General features: G+C 38.8%; 1 protein-coding gene across 3 annotated transcripts in view; it reads right to left on the minus strand.

The window, feature by feature from the left end:
• Nucleotides 1-295: 295 nt before the first annotated feature.
• Nucleotides 296-23,814, minus strand: part of LOC136886098 (TLC domain-containing protein 3A) — a 48,728-nt gene continuing 25,209 nt past the window's right edge. Inside the window, exons 3-6 of one of the 3 annotated variants that reach the window (XM_067158831.2) lie at nt 14,233-14,521; nt 13,175-13,276; nt 8,165-8,293; nt 296-4,138 (exon numbers count right to left, since the gene is read on the minus strand). In XM_067158831.2, coding sequence (XP_067014932.1) covers nt 3,983-4,138; nt 8,165-8,293; nt 13,175-13,276; nt 14,233-14,521 — 676 coding nt within the window. In that variant the 3' untranslated portion in view covers nt 296-3,982. The remainder of the gene's footprint in view (nt 4,139-8,164; nt 8,294-13,174; nt 13,277-14,232; nt 14,522-23,814) is intronic. The other 2 variants (XM_067158832.2, XM_067158833.2) reach the window with 2 other exon arrangements.

The following is a 23,814-nucleotide window of genomic DNA, read 5'->3' on the forward strand; positions in this document are numbered from 1 at the left end:
GGGCTCGTCAAGCGGCATGAAGATCGGTGGTGGTGATTGTTTTAAGAGGAAGTACAACTGGGCAAAAATCCTCTATCAACACTAATCACAGGGAACAAATGGAAGAGGTCCAACTCTTGAAAAAACTAAGGTATCAGCCAAAGCCCACAAATAGCATGAAAATGTAGGATTCCCCTAGGCCTCGAATTCCCTAATACCGTCAAGGTTGGAGAATAATAAGAATTGACCAAGGGAGGTCGGATAGTATAGATGAAAGTGAGAAGCCTGATGCAAGTAAGTGGAAGCAATGCCAGGACTCGGCTAAGGGCCCCATGGTCGCCAACCCATGCTCCCCAAGTTATGAGCCATCGCAGAACCAAGGAGAGACAGAGGGACGCCCGAGAGCAATGTGGTGGTGAATAGCTGAAACAACACTGAAGGGAATGACATCTCTGTTACCAAGATGCAGAAGCAGAGGAAAAACGCTATGGAATATACGAGTCGACCGTGAAAAGAAGTCGCTACACACCGACATGTGTAATGGCTCAATCACTGTCCAGAGAAGTATTCTTTAACATGGCAAGCCCACCCAGATAGCCTAGGTACTTGCAAGCTCTCTAAAAGTTAGGTGGAATTGATCTCTTATATAGGTGGACATATGTATTGATGATCATAGATACTGTAATTTAGTCAAATTTTTAAATGGGTCAGAGAAGAAAGAAGAGGCAGCCCCATAGTGAAGAGGTATTATGTCCGCCTCTTCAATTTTCGATCAGTTCAGGTATTACATTTCTAAACTGGGGTTTGGAAAAAACTCAGAATTGAGCTTTTAACTTCCAAAGAACTGAAGTAACCTCAATTACTGCATCTCACTGGTACATTGGTAGTATGATTCTCCCATTCTGGGAACAGAAACTAGGGTGAGGAAGAAGAAAATTGTGATTGAAAACACTCGTAGGGCTAATAAAAATAAATAAAAATGAGATTCTCTGAAAGAAATCTGAAATTGCAAAAGAAGATCTTTTCCTTACCACAGTGACTTACTTTTCAAACTCAAAAGAAAACCGCTCCCTATCCACCCAGTTAGCCATGGGGCCGGATGATAAATGATTATGGCAAGGGAACACAGTTTTATGTGGAATCGAAATTACAGGCACGACTTCTCATTTCAAAATTCCACATACACCGATTGGGATTCAAATTGTGGTCATTTTAACAAGAAGCCAGTGATTATATCGCTCAAGTACCATGCCTCATTGAAAGCAAGCTTAATGCTTTACATGATATGCTGATAATATGATTTTAGCAACAGCAAGTTCAGTTTTCTATGGAACCCGAACCATAGGGACATAAATCTTAATTGCAAAAAACCAACAAGCAACAACAGATTCCAAGTGCCATCATCCAACTGAGAAGCCAGTAAGAAAGTTGCTCAGCTATCAAACCAACATGCTTCATTGTAATCGTATGAAAATTACGTACAAATATTAACAGACTGAGATTCCGAAACAATTTTCTTTAAAAAAACTTTATTTCAAAATTATTTCAAACTTACGTCGGTAAGATATAAATTTGTGTTACAGGCAAAACATATACAAAACATGTCGGCAGGCAGAAACAAAATTCACTTTGTAGTGATTAAGTATTGGCATAATCTCCGAGATATCAAGGAAACAAAAGTAAAACTAGAATGCATTGATGGGATGAATCTCGTAAAATACAATGTCCAGCTTTCGGGCGCAAAGATGACTATATAATTAGCTAAGCAACAGACAATATTTTCCTTCAAAAATGATTAATACAGCCTGATACAATTGATTTTAGAAAGGAAATGTGGGCATAAGCTTAGAAGATTATCTTAGACCTCCAACAGTGGATTAACATCCAAGATACGGAGAGAAAAAAACAGGAGAAATTATTGCACAATAGTAGCCAACCTTCTGTGGGCAGACGGCAACAGAAAAAGAAGATTATTCTCTTTTATCCGACTATCAGTCAATGTATATAATATTTCTCACTCTGATATTGAAAACAGAAAATTGTCATTTGTATTGAAAATGTGTTCACACATATAAAGACAAACTTTCCACCTAATCAATACTATTATTTATTGTGAGGTACTTGAAATATTTTTACACTGTAGTCTTGTTCTGCTACTTTTTGTGGAAAGAAAACCAAGGAACATTTTGCCGTGTCTACCACGTAACAGTATAATATACTGAGTGGACAAACTGTCGTAAGCACAGAATTAAGCTGTAGAAAGCTGTTTGTCTGAAGTGATTAAAAGATCATCATGTGAACTGAATTCAGAGGGTCTAGGCACATCACCATGATGATGATGATGATGATGATGATGATGATGATGATGATAGGCACATGATGAATCGTGCCACTCCCTCTGCTGCATCAGTGAGGGCCCGTGCTCCTACTGCACTAATTCCAACATGAAGGTGGTGGGTGTGATAGACCATGCAATGAGAAAAATGCTGGAGGAAGGGACGTAGTGAAGGTGGTTGATGAAGGAATGCTGATATTTGATCCAAAAGAGAGGAGGAATCTTTCTTTGTAGTTGGAATTCAGCAAAAGAATCAAAATATGCTAAAGAGAAAAAACAGAAATTCAATTTGTTTTTGATCGAGTATTTGGCTTCTCTGCAACTAATCAAGAGGTATTTGAAGGTAGCACAAAGGAGCTGATCAAATACCTCTTGGATAGATTCAATTGTTCAGTGTTTGTATATGGTGCAACGGGTGCTGGCAAGACATTCACGATGCTGGGTAACAAATCACACCCTGGCATGTTGTACCTCACTATGGTAGAGCTGTATGCTGTTATGGGGCACATGAAGGAAGAGGTACTTCGACCTGAATAAATATTACTTGGATATATACAATGAAACAGTCCAGCATCAACCCTTCGGGCCCACTCAAGATCTACGAAGACGGTGCAAATGGGACGGTGGAATCTGGCATTCAGATACATCGTATCTCAAATGCTGAGGAATTGCTTGCCATGTTAGAGAACGGCAATAGTAATTGCACCCAACATCCTACCGACGTCAATGCAGTCTTCTATATCATACGTTATGAATTTTATTAATGGTCTATATTGACAATTGATCACCTATTCGATACCATTAACGGTATCAATGGTATTGAATAGGTGAACCATTCTCTACCCTTTGATAGTCTTGATCTCATGCTCATGTTAAAATATTTTAAGTACCTCACAAATAACAGTATTGATAAAAAATTAGAAATAGTGGTTTCTTTACAGGTATGTTATAGTGTTGGAGATGTCATAATTAGTGTTCAAGAGACTGAAAATATTTAAAGTCATAATATCCCTTATACTCAAGTTTTCACACATTGAATTCTAATTTTAGGAAATGGAGCATTCCACATTTGGTAACCATTAAAAAGAAAAGAAAAAAACATTTAGTAGTCAACTTACAGAAATATTACACAGGTTTGGTATAGGTATACCGAAACAAATTTCTAATTTTAAAAAATCATTTTAAAAATAGTTTTACAAATTAAAATCAGTAAGATTTAAATTTAATAGAGTTACAATCTAAAGTCGCATTTAAGACGAAAGAAAGGACATTTCGTTTGATTCAAGTATTGGCAAACTTTGTAAAGATATTGGGCTGAAGTTACGTCAAGGTTCACTGAAGAAATAACAGAGCAAGTCATTCAACCAAAATGCCACGCTCAGCATTCACATCAAAGTTGACAAACATGAGGATACATGAAATACACCTATATGTAGGTGCTAAACATACTGCATGATTGAAAAAAGGAAATGCCAGTTTTAAAAAACAAAAACAAAACAGTATATATATACATATATTGATGGAACAATGAAAGCTTCTGACAACGAACCAACTGACGGAGCTGGCCTCCCCAGCTCCTCTCCTCGACCTGAGTAGTATCGTCCCCCCCGACGAGGTGCCAACAAAGGTTTGATTCTTTCTTTGCTAAGGAACTGTCTAACTGCATCATCAACTCTTGCCATTTGCCCGATGCTTTTGAATGCTGGTCTTGTTGACAAAAAACACCCGGAAGGCGCCGTGCACCATCAAGCAGAACCAATACAGCTGAGGAACCATCAAGATCAAGATTCCTATCTTACAGCCCACAGGGAGAGAGAGCACAGTCTGAAAACAGAACACATTCATATGATTTTAGAAGATCCTCATGATGATGATAATAATAATAATAATAATAATAATAATAATAATAATAATAATAATAATAATATGTGGCATCTGACTAGGCCTGGTGCATGTCTTTCGAGTTGATGCTGTGTATCTCGTATGATTTTTTTTTTTTGCTAGTGGCTTTACGTCAAACCGACACAGATAGGTCTTATGGCGACAATGGGAAAGGAAAGGCCAAAGAGTTGGAAGGAAGCGGCCGTGGCCTTAAGGTACAGCCCCAGCATCTGCCTGGTGTGAAAATGGGAAACCACGGAAACCATCTTCAGGGCTGCCGACAGCGGGATTCAAACCCACTATCTCCCAGATGCAAGCTCACAGCCGCATGCCCCTAACCGCACTGCCAACTCGCCCGGTATCTCGTATGATAGTTTAATTTTCCTGTACTGACGACTCTACAATTCACAAACATAAATGTTGGATATTCCCACCTAATCAGTACTGTGTAAATATACAGGTAAACCCCGTTATACGCGGATTTGTTATCCGCGATTTCGCATATACGCGATTTTGGTTTTAAGTCTAGTGCACCATCTGTTAACAGTACGTGGAAGCTGTAATGCCAAAGGTGGGTACAGATATGCGTGCCGAACTCTAACTTTCACTACGTTGCGCCAAGTTTAAACGCATCTCTATGCGCATTCTCTGTTGTGTTTGTCGAGATGTGAATAGTCTGTTCCGGTCAGTAGAGCTGTGAACACTTGACAGGTTTCGTATTTAAAACGCTGGGTAAAAGGGAAAAAAAGTATGCCTGTTGAAGGAAAGAAGCTTGTACCAAAGTCGTATTCGTTAGAAGTTATAAACAAAGTTAGAAGTTCTGGATCACTATGAGAAAGATGAACGTATTGTTTATATTCAGCGTGCTTTGGGACTTTGTGAATCCACTGTGAGACTTACTCGTGACAATGCGGATTAAATTCGAAAAACTGCTCAGTCTTCTACTAACTTAAGTGTGACTAGAGTGACCAAATCTCGCTCAGAACCGATAGAAAGAATGGAATGGATTGAGAATCACAACCAACAACTCATGCTCTTTGTGAAGATACTATTCCAGCTAAAGCCAAAAGCTTGTATGCAGAGTTTAGTTTATTATTGTGTGTCTCAGTGTTAAATTTTTAAGTGTATAAAGTTTGAATTGAAATGCATTTCAGAAACAAAATAATGGTTATTTTTTGTAAGACTACTAAAAATCTCTGCTATTTTAAACTTAATATGTGAGTAAACAGAAACCTAACTATATTTTACATATAAAATTACACTATTTGCGCAAATTCGGGATGCGTGGCAGTTCTACGGAACGTAACTATAGGGTAGAACGAGGTCTATCTGTAATCATACGATATAAACTTCATGGTTTTGATCCGTATTGAATTGCGATCACACTAATAATAATAATTATTAAATTAATGTTGTATGGTCCACATTTTTCAATACTATATTATGCACTATTATTGAATTACATTACTAAACTAGGGACTAGTTTTGCCCTTGGCTGGTTATCTTCAGCCTTAATATAATACATCCAATTAATAAACAAATGTAAAGTACACAAATGACATGAAAACTAATGTACAAACACACAATTAACATTAAAATCTGCGATGAAATAAGTGTAAAATCTGAAAAATAAATTAGGCTCTAAATTATTAGCATCTGGAGTATGCTCACCATCAAGATCTGGGTAGGTGGTAGTATACAATTTCAAATCACTAAATTGCGTGCCAAAAAGCCTGGATTAAATTCCAAACCTCTGCAGTGCTCATATGGAGTGAGGGCATACGACGCTGTTGATGGCGATTTGACCGTCGGATGAGGACGTTAAGCCTTGGTGCTATTCGACAGGAGTAGGCTACGTGCCTGCACTGGCCTTCACCCTCTCCCATCCTAGTATCATATCACGTCATTCTTTTCATCTTATTAACTCCTCTGATGAGGCTGACGTCAGGAAGGACATCCGGTCATAAAAACCCACCACGACAGATTCATCGCACCTCACACACGACCCCGTAGAGAAACTGGAAAAGGGTTGGACTAACATTTTCATGACCGTATTGGTAACGTTCATGATTGTGAAATGGAGATAATTCCACATACTCAATACTGCTTAATTTGCATTTACAGTGTATTTACGCTAATAAATACACCATTTGCAGTACCGATTTTGATCTGTATCGATCATCCTTAGCTGCATTAAGAACATGCTATTATCTTAAGCAGTATTATGAACATGTAATTATCTTAATGCAGCTGAGGATGATCGATACAGATCGAAATCCGTACTGCAAATAGTGTATTTTAAGCATACACTGTAATTTTGAAAAGTCGTATTGATTAGGTGGAATTATCCCCATTTTACAATTGTGTTTACTTCTGTATATAATTTGTTAGCCGGTCCCGCGGTTTAGGGGTAGCATGCCTGCCTCTTACCCGGAGGCTGCGAGTTCGATTCCCGGCCAAGTCGGGGATTTTTACCTGCATCTGAGGGCTGGTTCGAGGTCCACTCAGCCTACATGATTACAATTGAGGAGCTATCCATCGGTGAGATGGCGGCCCCGGTCTGGAAAGCCAAGATTAATGGCTGAGGGATCTATCGTGCTGACCACATAACACCTTGTAATCTGCAGGCCTTCGGGCTGAGCAGCGGTCGCTTGGTATGTCATGGCACTTCGGGGCTGTTGCGCCATGGGGTTTGGTTATATATCTTGTTACTTGATTGATTACACACCCTTTTAGCACAATGTGTTGTAAATATGGCATCTTCATTATGGAAAATTAGTGAGGAAGTATGGCAGAATTTGTTAAGATGAAATTGACAGATCTGACTGAGGATAATAAGAATGAAGCAACAGATTCAGAGTCTAATTCGGAATGTGTACTAGCTATTTCTTTGCATCATAATGAAAAGGATGACTAGCCTGCCATACCGCAACTTTACATGGTCTAACGGCACTCCTCCTGAGCAAGGCATGCCAATACATTTTCGCTCTCAGAATGATGAAACTTTTGTTAGTGCATTACAGGTACGTTCTTGAAAATCTGTATATCTCAGTTTGTGACATGTTTCAGTTTTGTGTTCATATGACCAAAAGTTTTATTATTATTATTATTATTATTATTATTTGGAATTTAGGAATTACACTTTTCGAACAGACTGTACATTTTCCTAATAATAATAATAATAATAATAATAATAATAATAATAATAATAATAATAATAATAATAATAATATTTGTTTTACATCCCACTAACTACTCTTTTACGGTTTTCGGAGCCACCAAGGTGCCAGAATTTAGTCCTGCAGGAGTTCTTTACGTGCCAGCAAATCTACCAACACGAGGCTGACGTATTTGAGCACCTTCAAATACCACCCGACTGAGCCAGGATCGAACCTGCCAAGTTGGGGTCAGAAGTCCAGCGCCTTAACCGTCTGAGCCACTCAGCCCGGCTGTACATTTTTCTGGTAAAAAAGAAGTATGCTATTTTGTGTCAACATGACAATCCTCACTATATTAACTTTACGTGGATTTATTTCATACATCGTAGATATTTTGTATTTTATTATGAAGGTCGTTCAAATACAAACGAGATTTTTGTTCCTGAACATCAACAGTTGGTAGGACTGGCCCCACGCTTCTGCTATACTTAGGTGGGGCCGTTAGAAGTGGGGAGAGCATGTTGTTAGATATTTCCCTCCGTTTCATCTGTAACGCTCATGTCAGAGCAACGGGTGCTCCCCTTCACTGCGCAATGCATAATTATAACATTTCTTGCTCGTGAAGGAGTTACAGCGGCCTCCTGAATCCAAGATATATGCTATATTCTGCTGTATTCGTATCACACCACTGTCACCTCAAGACAAACCTAGGTAAGATGTGCAGCGACAGAGGCCACTTGATGGAAACATTGAAATTTAGAAGCATGAAAAACTGATATGAATGTAACAAAAATAAATGAATATTCCTCACCTCCCAGTAAGGCAAGCCAATAAGCTGGCTGTACAAGTAGCATACATAGGGGAACATGACCACACGGCAGAAGAAGAAAGTGACTACCATCACCAGACCATTTACCACGTACAACTGGGATGACTTCATCTGTAACAAATCAAACGTCATTGAAATTAGATACAGTATAAGTATAGGAAAGGAAAAAAAACCCATGGTGCAATAGCCCCGAAGGACCATGGCCTACCAACCGACCGCTGCTCAGCCCGAAGGCCCGCAGATTACGAGGTGTCGTGTGGTCAGCACGACGGATCCTCTCTGCCGTTATTCTTGGCTTTCTAGATCGGGGCCGCCATCTCACCGTCAGATAGCTCCTCAATTGTAATCACGTAGGCTGAGTGGACCTTGAACCAGCCCTCAGATGCAGGTAAAACTCCCTGACCTGTCCGGAATCAAACACAGGGCCTCCAGGTAAGAGGCAGGCACGCTACCCCTACACTGCAGTGCCAGCATAGGAAAGGAACAAACAAGTGTCAAATCAAGTCAGAGAGAGAGAAAGAAAAAGAGAGGGGGAAGGGAGTAAATAAGAAAGGAACATATATATAACAGGATGAACACAATGGCAGGTTACTGTGGCAAATAGGAGATGAGGACAACTTGAAAACACTAAAAGGACAAGGACAATCTCCACATCTTTGCACTGCCGTCTTCGAACAGATATACAGTAGAACCTCCATTATCTCCTGGGCTAGCATGACCAAAAATATGGCTTCCAACTGAGATAGCTAAATAAAATTCAGGAAACTCAAATCGTCAATCGGGAGGGCATATATAGCCAGTGAAGATGCAGTCGGCACTACATTGTGCTTATCACATGTAATGTATAGCTTGCAGTGGTGTTGCTGGCCAGCCAGTGTCTTGGGAAGGTGCGGTATCCAACTGATGAACCCATGTCGCACTGGGGTGAAACAATGGTAATTTTTGAAAACAGAGTTTCCTGAAGTTTATTTAGCTATCTCAGTCGCAAGCCTAATTTTTGGTCAATTTCTAAATTAATTAGCCTATAACCTCCAGAATACTCACTGTTTGCACTCTTATCATGATCACCACAACCATCGTTCAATTTACTCCCTGAAACAATTGTATCTTTTTTAAATCACTCTTAGCTTCATTTGGTTTGCGACATGCTGGATTTTCACCACCACCTTGTTGAAAACAGGTATTTGGTTTTTGTTTGTCTTAATACATACGGAAGTAGCCAGACTGCTGGTATTGGCTAACACGAAAATACAATGTACATATTAGGCTATATAAACAGCGGTAATTTAACATGATAAATTTAACATCATAGGGATAAAACTTTTTCACGTATGAAAACTCTTCGCCAACAAGTACGCACCACATATAATCAACTAGAATCACATATATTCTACAAGAAAATAGAACAACTAGCTGATTATTTAAAAATTTCAATTAGTTAAGTAACGTTTTCTCTTAGTATTCACTTTGCTGGTTAGATGAAAATACATAATAAAACTGTTAAAAATGATTTTTATAACATCATTTGAATGTAACAAAATAAATTAACGAGAGGTTGTAAGCTGCTTTGGGTCAAAAAATAAATAAATAAATCAAATTTTAGATTTTATGTTATTTTGATAGCCTGAAGTTCAATTTACAATGTACATATGCTTCTTTGCTGAAAATGTAGGCTGAACACCATTTATAGGTCATTTAAATTTGTTGTGTCCAGAGAGCCACGCCCACTTTTAAGATCTATCGGTTAAATCCGGAATATTTTCGGTTTCTTGGGCTATTTCCTTTCTATTTCAGAGTTTTGTGGTTTAGAGGGGAGTTTTGTGTGTTGGTAAGAATGAAAGACGCCTTGCGACATTCATTTGTTGGCTTGTAAACAATCAAATTCAATATCTTTCCCTCGTGTCTAGAAGTTTTATTTTCATGTGCTAAAACGATGCCAAGATCTCAAAATATTCAAGAAGAGGAAAGTAAAAGCCGGACCTGGCAGAGGACGTACTGAAAATATGATGCTGTGCTGGCATTCAATGAGGGGAACGATGGTAGGATTAAAGTATTGAAAAAACTGGGTATACAACCACAAGTGAACATGATTGGCGTGTGCTGTGAAATGGACAATTTCCGTATGAAAAAATTATATCAAATTTCAAGCAAGTTCTAGGCAGTTAAAAAGAAACCAGAAAAGGGGCAGCGAAGATGAAGAAAAAACAGGTGATCCTGAATATGGGCCTGGTGCACATTAAGGTAACACTTATCTTTAACAGCATTTTTCTTCACTTTTGTTTTTTCGAGACAAATGTTCCTTTTTCTCAGGAAGTATTAACAATAGCGCTCTAAATTTTTTTTTCAGTAATTCAATATGATTAAATAAAGGGCTGTATGTCTTCTTGTGATTTCATCATAAATAGAAAAAATAATATTTTATGTTTTCCTAGAGAAATAAGTTGAAAAATTTAACATTTGAAAAAAAATATATATTCAAAATATTATTTACAAACACACACGTTTCCAAAGCAACCATTTAAAGATAAAATATAGATCTAAATATCTGTGAGGTTTTGTTTTAATAGGTTAAATACTTAATGAGAAAATGAAACATAAAAGTTGACAAATTTAACATGGTGGAGATAGGGCTTACAACTTCCCTTTAACGTGCGAAATTCCTGAAATAATTCGCTCTCATGAGAACTATAAAACAATTTGTTGCCTTTGTTTTGAAGTGGTGGACAATTTCTTATATTCAGCACCCAATGAATTAATCCGAATTAATAATGTTATTGACTTTATGTCACACTAACTACTCTTGTTACGGTTTTTGGAGACGCCGAAGTGCCGGAATTTGGTACGGCAGGAGTTCTTTTACGTGCCAGAAAATCTACTGATACGAGGGTGACATATTTGAGCACCTTCAAATACCACCGGACTGAGCCAGGATCGAACTTGCCAACTTGGGTTCAGAAGGCCAGCGCCTTAACCGTCTGAGCCACTCAGCCCAAGTATACCCGAAATGATTGTTAGTCCAATGACCGGCCCTGGTAATACTAACATAATGTTGATATATGGCACAGCAGCACTTCACACAATGATAGTAACCTTAGTAATGTAACGTTCAGACACTAAATATAAGAACGCGAGTGCAAAAATGATATTGACTCTAAAAATTGATATTTAACCACATGGACGAACTTCAAATTGGTGTAGTCTGCTTGATAACAGATAACCACAGCATGAATCAGAATGTGTTGATAGTGTAAAACCTGTTACAAATCCAGCTAATCCCTCCAAGTCACTAAAGTAGGGCCCACGAGAGTTGAAGTCTGACGTTTAGCGCCACCGGCGAGAAAAAGTTGACTAACGCTGCTCGAAAATGGCCTGTTGCTATGGCAACGATAACAGAGTTGCAACATTTTAGGACGCTATCACCACGTGGGTTGGCTTGCTCTCAGTCACTTTTGTCATTCATATTCAGACTGATTTCTTTTCTCGATGAAGTATCGTCTTCCTATTGTGTTTATTATACCGTAGATTATCTTTGAATTGTACAGCTACCGTTAACAATCGGAGTTAAATAATAAAAAACTATCAGTGTGGGTAGTGTTGTTCTATTCTGTGATTAACATATGCATTTGTTGAGGTTATTGTCAGAAACTGTTGATTTTGTTAGTGATTATGAAATCTTTTATATATATCGATAATGTCGTGTTCTGTCTTAAATGCTGGAATTATTAACACGAGCTTAGGAACCGGTTAAGGTAAATGAATTGTATTAGGCCTAGGCCTACATGTTTTATTAAACACTCAGCCTGTCTGAAAGGGTGGTAGGCTGCAAATTGAGGTAACTATGACAACGCAGCGTACTTCGTAGTTACAGCTTTCGCCGCTCACCTGTCAGATTTCAACTCTCGTGGGCCCTACTATATTTCTTATGTCTAACAATATACAAATTGCTCCATCCGTCACACTTACAAGTTTTGCTTTACTCCAAGATCTAGCCAAACATTTCTACAGGCAAGCACAAATTATTGTAAAATACACTTGCATCTAAATCACTCGACATTTTGAAGCACATAGACACTGACAGAATATCACAGTATCAATTACATTCCATCTAAATATATTTTGAAGAACACGAATAGGTTCACCGTTTGGAATGAGAGAAATGACTTCCATAACCTCAGATTTATTTTCAAAATGATGTATGCACACTACAGTTTTGTCATCGAATTCAAAGTATATGTACTATGTATATTCCTAATCAATTTCTCTCTTAATGTTTTATTCCGTAGAAAACTTAAAACTAGTTGTATGAGAGGCATTGCCACATTTTTGACATGTTCGACTACTCGATTCACCATCTTTGAACGATCAAAAGTAGCAAGAAGTTCTGAGGATTGGAGTCTGTCTTAACATACTAACCAAGCTGACACTGGGAAAGGGAAGTTGATGGTGATTATGATGAACAAATAAATAGCGATTTCTAGTTTTATCCTGAACATTCCCCATCCATCACTTCAAGACTAACTGAATACATGGATCCACAGGTCACAGACCATCCACACAACAGAAATATGAAATTGTGTTGTAGTATAACAGCATATCTTTGTAGTATGCCAAAATCTGATCAACTTAAAAAAATGAAGAAAATTGCATATTATCACAGTCAGCCTTAAACAAATTCCACCGAGCAAGTGGCCACGTGGTTTTCGTCACACAGCTATCAGCTTCCATTTGGGAAATTATGGGTTCGAGTCCACTGTCTGCAGCTCTGAAGATGGTTTTCCATGGTTTCCCATGTTCACATCTGGCAATTCAGGTCACAGCCACTTCCTTCCCACTCCTGGCTGTTTTCTCTCCCATCGTCGCCATAAGACTTATCTATGTCGGTGCGACGTAAAGCAGATTGTTAAAAAAACAAAAAACAAATTCCCTTACATGGTTGAGCACAGGAAGCACAAGAGTAATACTCAAGAATAAATCAAATCCATAGAATCTCACCTTTAGTTTACTGAGGATACCACGGAACGATACAAACGGCGTGCTCAGTTCCATCAGGTACACAAAGCCAAACACACAGTCTCCAAGACCACCACGCAGGTACTGAAACGGTCAAGAAATCTATCAAAATTAAGACATATACGATCAAGGACATATCACATACATTTCACTTTTCTAAATTCTGGCCAATATCAGACATTAGCTTTTTATCAAAACTAGAAGCATATCCTACGTACAAACTTCAGGTTACAGTTCCAATGATTTCAACCTACCACCAAAGGATGAGGACTATTAATTTACTGTGCATATCAAACACTTTACAGTGACAGCCACCTCTTAACAACAATACTCACAAAGGTACTGAAATATCCAAGGCTTCTTTCAGGTTTGAAAGCAAACTAGCTCGCTAATTCTAACACTGATGAGGATTTTCTGTCAGGGTTATCTACCTCAACTTTTAGTAGTCCCTGCTCCGTATGCAATGCAGCAGCTTTTGGTGAATTTACCAGGAGAACTCCTCCACCCATAGCCATTGGTTCACCCTTAGTATGTCAGGCATGTTACCGGTGACCTGACTCTCAGCCAGACAGTAGCAGGGGGAACTAGTGGGACAGCCTGTACTTGCTGTAGTGTGTACGGATTGTGAACTAGTTTAATCAGTCATCTGAAGATACATCGGTAGGATGACTATCATACTCATTTGTGAACGACTGCCAATGATGACGAATGAGGTGTTCGGCAAATCTAAACTCCAACATTAGATCCTCAAAGAGTTACCAATAAAATAGACGTAAGTGGAATTAACATTATGTTTCATCATAATTTGTGCAGTTATATTAAATAATCTGATTAAATAATGTCCACTTATTTCCTACGTATATCCTCATTACCGAGCCATTTTGTCCTTTTCTTTCTTTTCATGAATAACACACGGGAGTTCTTTTCTTCTGAATGCATCTTCAATAGTTATGTAGTTACCCTACCCGTGCTCAAGATAGCGTTGCACTGTAATTCAGTTCAGATGAAATCTACAGTCTAAAAATGTAAACAATACTCACCACTATGATTAGGAAGCCAAAAGAACCAATGAACAGGTGGTGGAGTACGATAACAGGCTGCTGCTTCACGTACTCACACCAGCGAGCCAGCCGCTTGCTGTGTCCGTTGAAGGTGATGGCATGCACGCGATACATGGACCAGATGTCATAGAAGAAATAAGCAGCTCCAAACCAGGCATACGCTTCTGACATGAAATGGGAGGAGCGGAGGAAGTTGCGGGTGCACGACCACACGCACACCACTGTACCAGTTATGCAAGAGAGAACAGCCTGAACTGCAGACACAGTCCTAGAAACCAAAGAGAGAGCTATTTTAATATAGAATTAGTAGTAAAAGAGAAAACTGTCGAAAGTCTGGCTATGACATACAGGCCTGTCCGGCTCCATGGCTAAATGGTTGGCGTGCTGGCCTTTGGTTCAGGAAGTCCCGGGTTTGATTCCTGACCAGGTCGGGGATTTTAACTTTCACTGGTTAATTCCGATGACTCTGGTGTCGTCGGATGTGTGTGTGCTGTCTTCATCATTAGAATTCATAACAGATAGGGCGTCATCCCCATAGGCGTGCAGGTCGCCTATACAGCGTCAACTGAAAGGCCTGCACCAGACCTCTTCGGAGGCCACAAGCCATTATTATCACGTACAAGCCTTACCAGAACTTAAAAACTTTCGTTCCATATTGAATAGAGAAATATACAATATTAAATAGGAGGAAGGATCCACCTTTCAATCCTCTATTAACCTGAACCAAATAGAAGTTACAACCTGTTCATTTGGGACCAGTTTCAACAAGTTTGAAGTGACATCAGCCAATTAGCAAAGCAGTGCAAAAATATGTAAAGATCTAAAAACACAAAACAATGATCACAGATAAAGAGTACGTAGAAAAATTAACACTATTTCATACCGAAGCAATTCCAACTGATGTTCATAATAATGATCACATTCAAAAGAGTAAAAAGAACAACACTATTTCGTGCTGAAACAAATCCAGTTGAAGTTCATAAGCAGGTGTAGTACAATCTTGTTGTGCCGCATTCACATATGAAGACGTATGAAGATGATGTATCCGAGGTCAATGATGAGTTAAAGGACTTGTTCTAAGATGAAAACTTGAAGGATAACTGGCTAATGACACTTCAAATGTGTTGAAACCAGTCCAAAATGAACAGATTGTAACTTCCATTTGGTTCAACTTAATAACAGAGCATTGAAAGGCGGATCCTTCCTTCTATTTAATCATCATGATTGTTGACCAACTCCAGTTTCCCAGGTGTGGTATACGAGCCCCTTCCATTTTGTTCTGTTCATGAACCATTCTTCGATCAAAATCCGCTCCCAATCCTTACCTCTCTCCTCTACATCCTTCTTCACTAAGTCTGTCCATTTTTCTCTAGGTCTGCCCACTGGTCTCTTTCCCCTGATCTCTCTTTCGTACTCCTTTCTTGCAGACCTGTTAGCGCTCATTCTTTTCACATGACCAAACACTTCAGTCTTGCTTTTGGATCTTCTGGAGTAAGGTGTCTTCTAGTCCTACGTCTTCTCTGACGTTTTCATTCCTGATTTTATCCCTCCTGGTCTTCTGGATCATTGTGCGTAGGAACTTCATTTCTGCTACTTGGAGTTTTGAGTTGTCCTTTCTTGTTAATGTAGCAGTTTCCAGGCTGTATGTGAGGATAGGGGTGTAGTATGATTTATAGAGTCATCTTGGTTTTGAGTGATACTTGTTTATCCCATAGTAGCTGTCTTACTTGGAGGTAAAAAATGTATTGCTTTGCTGATTCGACTGTTTACTTCATATTTAGCTAAGTTATCCTTGGACATTATACTACCCAAGTACTTAAATTCTGTGACACTGTCCAGCTTAGTGCCATTTAGCTTGATTTCTGGCTGATTGTCAGCCTTCTGTACCTTCAACACCACCGTTTTAGCCTTGTTGATGTTTAATCCATATCTCTCAAACTCCTGACTTCACCCCTGCAGTCTCTCTTCCACATCTTTCTGAGTTACCCCAAATTACTACATCATCTGCAAATGCAAACGCTTTTAAGTCTTGTTATACTATTTTGTGTTGAAGCAATTCCAGTTGATGTTCATAAGCAGATCTTGTACAATCTTGTTGTGCTGCATTCACATATGAAGACATATGAAGACGTATTAAAGGTTAATAACAAGTTCAAGGACTTGTTTTGTAAGATAAAAACTTGAAGGATAACTCGTTATGAAATTGAACTTGTGATATGCAGTTACGTATAGTTGTTGCTAATTAGCAATTTAATATTGTATACAAAATGCAATTACAATTCAAAAGTTCAAAATCATCCACTGACCAGAATAAAAAATATGATGAATAATGAATGGATGGATATGAATTTTAAACAGTCAGTGGATCCGACCCAGAAACTATCAAACAATAGTTTTACCGACCAAGGAACTGCTTCTAAAGCACAATCCTGAATCAAGGATTATTGTTGTCTAAAGGGGCCAAAATCAACAGCCCCTCATAATGGTACTTATCGCTAGTAAAGTAGAACCGTGGCATTTGTCATGTTGCGGTACTAATCAAAAGTAGCATAGACGCACAGTATTCCAAACACTGTTATACCTATGGTATTTCGCACATAATGGCACCACTCGTAGGCAACGCAAACCCACGGTGTTCCCCACCTAGGCGTACTAATCACGGACGATGGTATTCCCGTGGTGTTACTCATATAGTGGGTACTAATCGCAGGCAACGCCCAGACCCATGGTGTTTCTCACGATGGTATTAATCACGAGTACTGGAAAACCCATACAGACTCACCTGTTGCTACTAATCACAAACCTATTGTGTACCTAACATAGTGGTAATACTCGCAAGTAAAGGCAACCCATGGTGTTCCCCATGTGATTGCACTAATCACAAGTAGTTTCATGGTTCTAATACAACCATCCCTTGGTCGCCCCTTTTAGTCACCTCTTCAACAGGCAGGGTATACCGTGGGCGTATTCTTCGTCTGTGTCCCCCACCCACAGGAGGTACTTAAAAGATAAGGACATGGTGACCTGAAAGACTTCATATTCTTAGATGATGTTGCCATACACAGTGAATCAGAAGAGAAAGTGGAAGAGAGCCTGGAGTAATGAGTTTAAGAGCTCCAGCTTAAATATCAGTAAGACAAAGACAGTGGCAGCACAAAAGGAAGAAAACGAACCAGTTGTCATGCTCAATGAAGTAAAGCAGGACAGCATTTCAGATTTCCAAGTACTTGGGCAGCATTATCTTGAAAAACAACCTGGCAAAACATGAGGCGAACAATCGAATCAACAAGACGATACAATTTTACCATCATAGTAAGGCGACTGCTATGGGATGAACAAGTCCTCTGAAAACACAGATGACATTCTACAAGACTTACTACACACTGCTTTTTACATACAGCCTTGACACCACCACAATGACCAATAAGGATAATTCTGAACTCCAGGCAGCTGAAATTAAGTTCCTTTACATCCGGGTACAGAAGACCAGGAAAGACAAGATCAGGAATGAGAAGATAAGAGAAAAAGTGGGCATAGGAGATTCTATCCTCAGCAAGATCTAGGAATCTAGACTGAAGTGGTTTGGACATATTAAAAAAATGCCAACGAACAGAACTGCAAGAAAGGAATTTGAAAGACAGGAGGAAGTCAACCTGTGGGAAGATGAGGAAGAAGGTGGATTGATCTAGTGAAGCAGGACGTGTGGCAGATAGTAGCCAACAAAGTTGTGTATAAAGAATTGGAACCCATCACTGATACTATTAGAACAAGGAGACTGGGATTCTTTGAACACACAATGAGAATGCAGGATTCGAGACTTCGGAAACAACTGGTACAGAATAGTCTAGACTCAAAAAATACAACAGGATGCAAATGGATCAGTGAAATAAGAGAGAATCTGAAGGAAATTGGCTTTACACCAGAAGACACCAAAGATAAGATAAAATTTAAAAAAAAAAAAAAAAAAAAAAAAAAAAAAACTAGGACACATCCCCTTCACACTCACAAGAAAGAAACCCACAACACAAATACTTTGATCAGAAAGGGCACGAGGATCAGAATACTTGAAAAAGTACTGGGAGGACCACGATTCGTGACAGTGCCTTTGAAGAGACTTGGATAATGGACTGACTTAAAGTGATTCCATGCAGTCATAAAACTGAACGAAGAAAAAGAAGGATGTACTGCAGAGAGCACAAGATTGGGACAAGTAAGTTAAAGAATGATGCAAGGACAGGAAGAGAGGAAGGGGACACATACAGCACACCCAGGCAACTGGAGATAGTTCAAGATCAAGATGATGCACCTAGTCACATGATAAATAAAGTTCTGGCTAGGTCACAGAGGCAAGAGAGAAAAACAATGCCATGTTGAAAAGGCTGTTTATTTCTTCTCAAGTTCATGAGCAGCAGTAAAGAGAAGTGCATTTGCCAGCAACTGATAAAGCATGAACTAGTACCTGCATTTAAGCACTTATGTCCTTGTATGTGTTTTCCTCTCACGCCTTAAGTATGAAAACAAACTTCTTTATCTCTTAATGCTTTCTCTGATAACAACATTGACTCAGTGTCACATGCACTCAAAACCAGCAGCCAAACATTCTTCAGACAATACATAATAAACAAACATATTACTCCACTACCAGAGGCAGAAGACAAAGTGAAGTATGGAATAAAAAGAAAGCTGGAGATAAAAACAGAAGTATTTCTTCTTACTATTATATTATTATGTGATTATTTTTACATCCCACTAACTACTTTTACGATTTTCGGAGGCGCCGAGGTGCTGGAATTTTGTCCCACAGAAATTGTTTTACATGCCGATAAATCTACTGGCATGGGGCTGACATATTTAAGCACCTTCAAATACCACTGGACTGAGTAAGGATCGAACCTGCCAACTTGGGCTCTGAAAGCCAGAGCCTTAATCATCTGAGCCACTCAGCCCGGGTTAAGGACAGAAGAAGGGAGGAGAAAACGGTACAAGATGAAAACAGTTGACAAAGGACAAACACAGAAGATTCTTCTTGTGAAAATGTCATTCTAGAATTCATTGAGATTTGATTCGGTCCTTGGCCTCTCCAGATTATCATTTTACCCTCCCTGAAGGGGAGGGTTAGCTTACGTACCAGACCTGGTGCATGAGGTGCTCCTCTTCCAGTGCCATAGTTTGGCAGATGGGAGAAAGGATGCCTGTTTCCACAGGACTATGAATATAGGTCCAAACAACAGCGCAGCACGCTATTTGCAGCTTTGAAAGAAGTTGTGTTAAAGACGAAAAATACCTTCTGTACAGTAAGCAACTCAATCTTGTTCTCAGAGTTTGCATTCAAAAATGATATGTCTTTCCAACACTGCTGTACAGAATGGACGGATGGACCTAACGCAGAATGACTAAAATGTTGGGAGTCTTTCCAAATGTGGTTTTACAAACGTATGCTTCAAATTTTGTGGACTGAAAAATAATCAAGAATACCAAGGAAACTGAAAGGATGAATGAAACAACTGAGTTTCTCTTTTCCCTTAAGGTTCAAACTCGTATCTCAGTCACATGAGGGGAGAAAAGTATAGTCTAGTCTTGCAGTTGATACCTCATGGTAACACTGCAGGTAAACCTGGATCTGGAAGACATCGCATATCATGGCTCAGAAATCTGCAGGATTGGCACAGCAAAAATACAAATTCACTACTGGAAGTTGACATTTTACAATTGGCCTTACGTCGCACCAACACAGATAGATCTTATGGCGAGGATGGGATAGGAACGGGCTAGCAGTGGGAAGGAAGCAGCCGTGGCCCAGCATCTGCCTGGTCACAAGTTCAAAATATTAAAATGATCACCCATATTAGAAGTAGCACCTCAGCACATTTTGGTGCCTGTGTTTGGAACTATCTCACAGAACCTGTGTACCTGCAGAGTGGGGGAGCAATCTCACTGTGCCCCAGTGTAGGCAAGGGCAGGAGTTCTGTCTACACGTGGTATACTGTATAGTTGTCAACTATCCAAGGACTCACCATGGGTGATGTTGCTTAACTGTTGTTATGAGTCCTAATTCAAAAATGGAATAATTTGCATTCACTTCGGTTACCACTTAATTCCACCGGATCGTGATGAGACTGGGTACTGAACGTGCCTTAACCTAGCGTCTTCTACGACTGATATCAACGTTAGTCATAACTATCCTTTTAGCTTGTACATCTCTTGCCAGTCAACATAGTCTCTACCAGTGGGCAGGAATATAGCAAACCAGAGATACAGCCAGCTAGCTGAAAATGTTACACATCTATATATATAAAATAAGAGTTGTCTGTACATTGCTCAGAATTTGAAAAGAATGGTATTTCTGCATCGGTCATGTCCATAGTAACAAGGAAATGCACTTTTTACTTTTCCGTAATTTCTGTCTGTTTGTATGTATGTATGTACGTACAGGTATGTATGTATGTACACGCATCACTAGAAAACGGCTAAAGAGAATTTAATGAAAATCGGTATGAAAAGTCGGAGAATAAGTTGCTACAATCTAGGCCATAAATAATTTTATTCATGCTGATAGAAATGGTAGTTTAGGGGAAGGCCTAAAATTTAATTTTTGAATATTTATGTTATTAGTGGCCCTATCTTCATATAAATTGGTGTGCAAAGTCTGGGAATAAGTCGCTATAATCTAGGCTATAAATAATTTTATTCACGCTGAGTCGAATGGTAGTTTAGAGGAAGGCCTAAAATTTAATTCTCAAATATTTATATTATTAGTGGTTGTGTCGATAAATACTACATAACCAAAGTTATATAGAATTAAATTTCCGACCATTTATGAAATACATTTTTACCGTACCGGCTGTGATAACACAGATCTTCATAAATTTGCATTTTTGTTGCTAAGGCCATAGCGACGGCGAGCCACGAGAAAATGGGTTAATAGAATTTAATGAAAATCGGTATAAGAGTCAGGAATAAGAAACTACAGTATAAGCTATAAACAATTTTATTCACCCTGGATGAAATTGTAGTTTAGGGGAAGGCACCTAAAATTTAATTTTTAAATACCTATGTTTTTGGTCCTATCGAAAATACTACATAACAAAAGTTACAGAGAATACAATTTCTGATCATTTGTTTTATTCAGTTTTACCATACCGACTATGATAAGAGTGGTATTTCAGAGTCAGAAGAAAACAATGTGAAGGCCAACAATATTGAAAGCACATAACATTGATCAACAATAACATTACATTGACCATTGTTTGTTGTCATGTTATTTGTCTCTTATGCTGCCGCTCAACTCCGATAGATGGGATTACTGCTACATACCAAGTATAATAGCCTGACTGAATATTGGCGGGAAAATGCCGGGGAGTTAGAAAACTTTCTTCTTTAGCATGCCACTCCTCTGGTTCATACTTTTTCTGATACAGCTGGTACGTAACATACTGGTTCTTCATAGTATTCCAGCTATTCGATCCCTACTCTGACGTGCTGTTTAGAAGAGCAGTGTGCATACTTAAACCAGAGGCTCACTTAGTAGTAGTAGTAGTAGTAGTAGTAGTAGTAGTAGTAGTAGTAGTAGTAGTAGTAGTATGTCCTGGTATAGAATAACAATTTAGGCCTATTCCAAATTATAGCACCACAATTCACTAAATAACTCAAACTTCAACCCTGAAAAGAGCAGTTTCTTAAGAAAAGCTTCTTCCTCTTCACTTTTATGAAATTCTACATTCATTTATTTCAAATTATCAGTGAAGAGGGGGTTTTACCTCTGGCTTGGAGGAAAAGTTTGCCTCCAAGTCAGATATATTTTTTCGCTGCCAGTGTAGTGAAGTGATATTTCCGACTCATCGGGTACTCCTAGGAAACAGATTAGTAAAAGGGCATAGTTTTTGCCCTGGGAGTCTCCACTATTCGACCCTCTCCCCGCCGAAAAAAGACGGAGTGTTCATGAATCACGGCTGTCTGCAACTTGGTCATTCAGCTCTGGAACTTTGGACTGTTAGATCGGCAGTGTAGTCCTATTCGTTAAAAGTCAGAAAATGTGTGGTGTTTGATCGAGTATTTTATACGAAAGCATTGCTTTTAATCGCGCCATTCCTACTGACGTCATTGTAATGTATGTTCATTTCAGTTGGGAAAACCACTACGACAGTCTTTTTGAGGATGTGAAAAGGCAGGTGGAGAGTGTCTACCATTATAATGAAAACTCCCCAACCTGATTGTGACTGATTGTATGCAAGTGGGTCTACCATTACAGTGAAAATCAGTCTTCATATGAGAAAAGATGTTTGGTGACTTCCCAGTCACATTTCTAGGGTAACGTTAAGAGCCATGCAACTTAATACAATCTTGCTCACAACGTGTACACTGGAATTCCGTATACAATGTACAATTCCGCAGCGAAACACGGATACAGCAACTAGTCTTTACTAAGCCACCACAAAAAAATGGTTAAAACTACTCTGCTCTTTAAAGAATTAGGACAGACTGTGACAGATCTGAAGACACACCGCATAAATAAGGAAAGACATTATTACCATTATGGTGTGGACAGGCAATACTCAGCACATATAATTTAGTCTTATCCTCAAAAAGCCTTTTGTGATAAATGTAAATGGGTGGTGAAGCTCTTTTCAGGAACTTCTTTAATGGAGGTTCACTGCATGTACTATTTTAACCACATAGTAGCACTCCTGTTAGTTTTAAATATCTGGCAGTACTGGGAATCAAACCCAGGCAACTAATAGTGTTAAACATTACATTACAGAGGTGGTCATCTGATGAAGAACCTATCCCATTTCGAGGTTGTGGAAGTACAATGTTGCTGATGTTGGTAACATCACAGAACATCTAGTTCACATGTGCACTATAAGCTGCTAATAGAAAACCTTGTCTACAGGAAAACAATGGAAAGTTCGGGCAAGGTGAAAGAAACTTCAGAACAGGAACATTATTTATAGTGTGTTACGTTTCACCAATAGGTCATCCAGAGAGGTCATAAAATCAAAAGCGAAGTGCTACTTGCAAATAACATTTACAGTATGAAAGCAGATTCTGACATACGAACTGTCATGGAACTCAATTCTCTGTTCAATATCTGATAAATAATCTAATTACAGCATTATATTATGTTTTTTTATTATTATTATTATTACTATTATTATTATGCGTGAATGGTCCCTTTCGGAACACATGAAGCTTTATTTATGATTTCGTTTGCGGAGGATCCAGGATGCTTTCATCTGTTCACTAAAGATCCTCTTCCTTTCTTCCGTCCACTTGGTACCTGCTCTTTTTGGTACTTCATTCTCGGGAGCAACTTCCCACATGTCAATTTTCTTTCTATATATATTCTGATTCAAAATTCTTCACACCGAAGGTTTGCGTTCTTCATGTTTGCTTTTGTTTGCTGTGTCCAAGTGAAATTCTTCAGTTTAACAACTCAAGAATTTTGTGGGTTAGTCTGGTTTCTGGTAGCCTCTTAACATAATTACCTCCATAAAATTTTAGCCTTTTCCTGAAGTCTGCCATAATATTGTATCATTTTTCTGTGGATTTCCGGGATTGGAG

The sequence above is a fragment of the Anabrus simplex genome, chromosome X, assembly GCF_040414725.1.
Source record: "Anabrus simplex isolate iqAnaSimp1 chromosome X, ASM4041472v1, whole genome shotgun sequence".
NCBI lineage: Eukaryota > Metazoa > Arthropoda > Insecta > Orthoptera > Tettigoniidae > Anabrus > Anabrus simplex.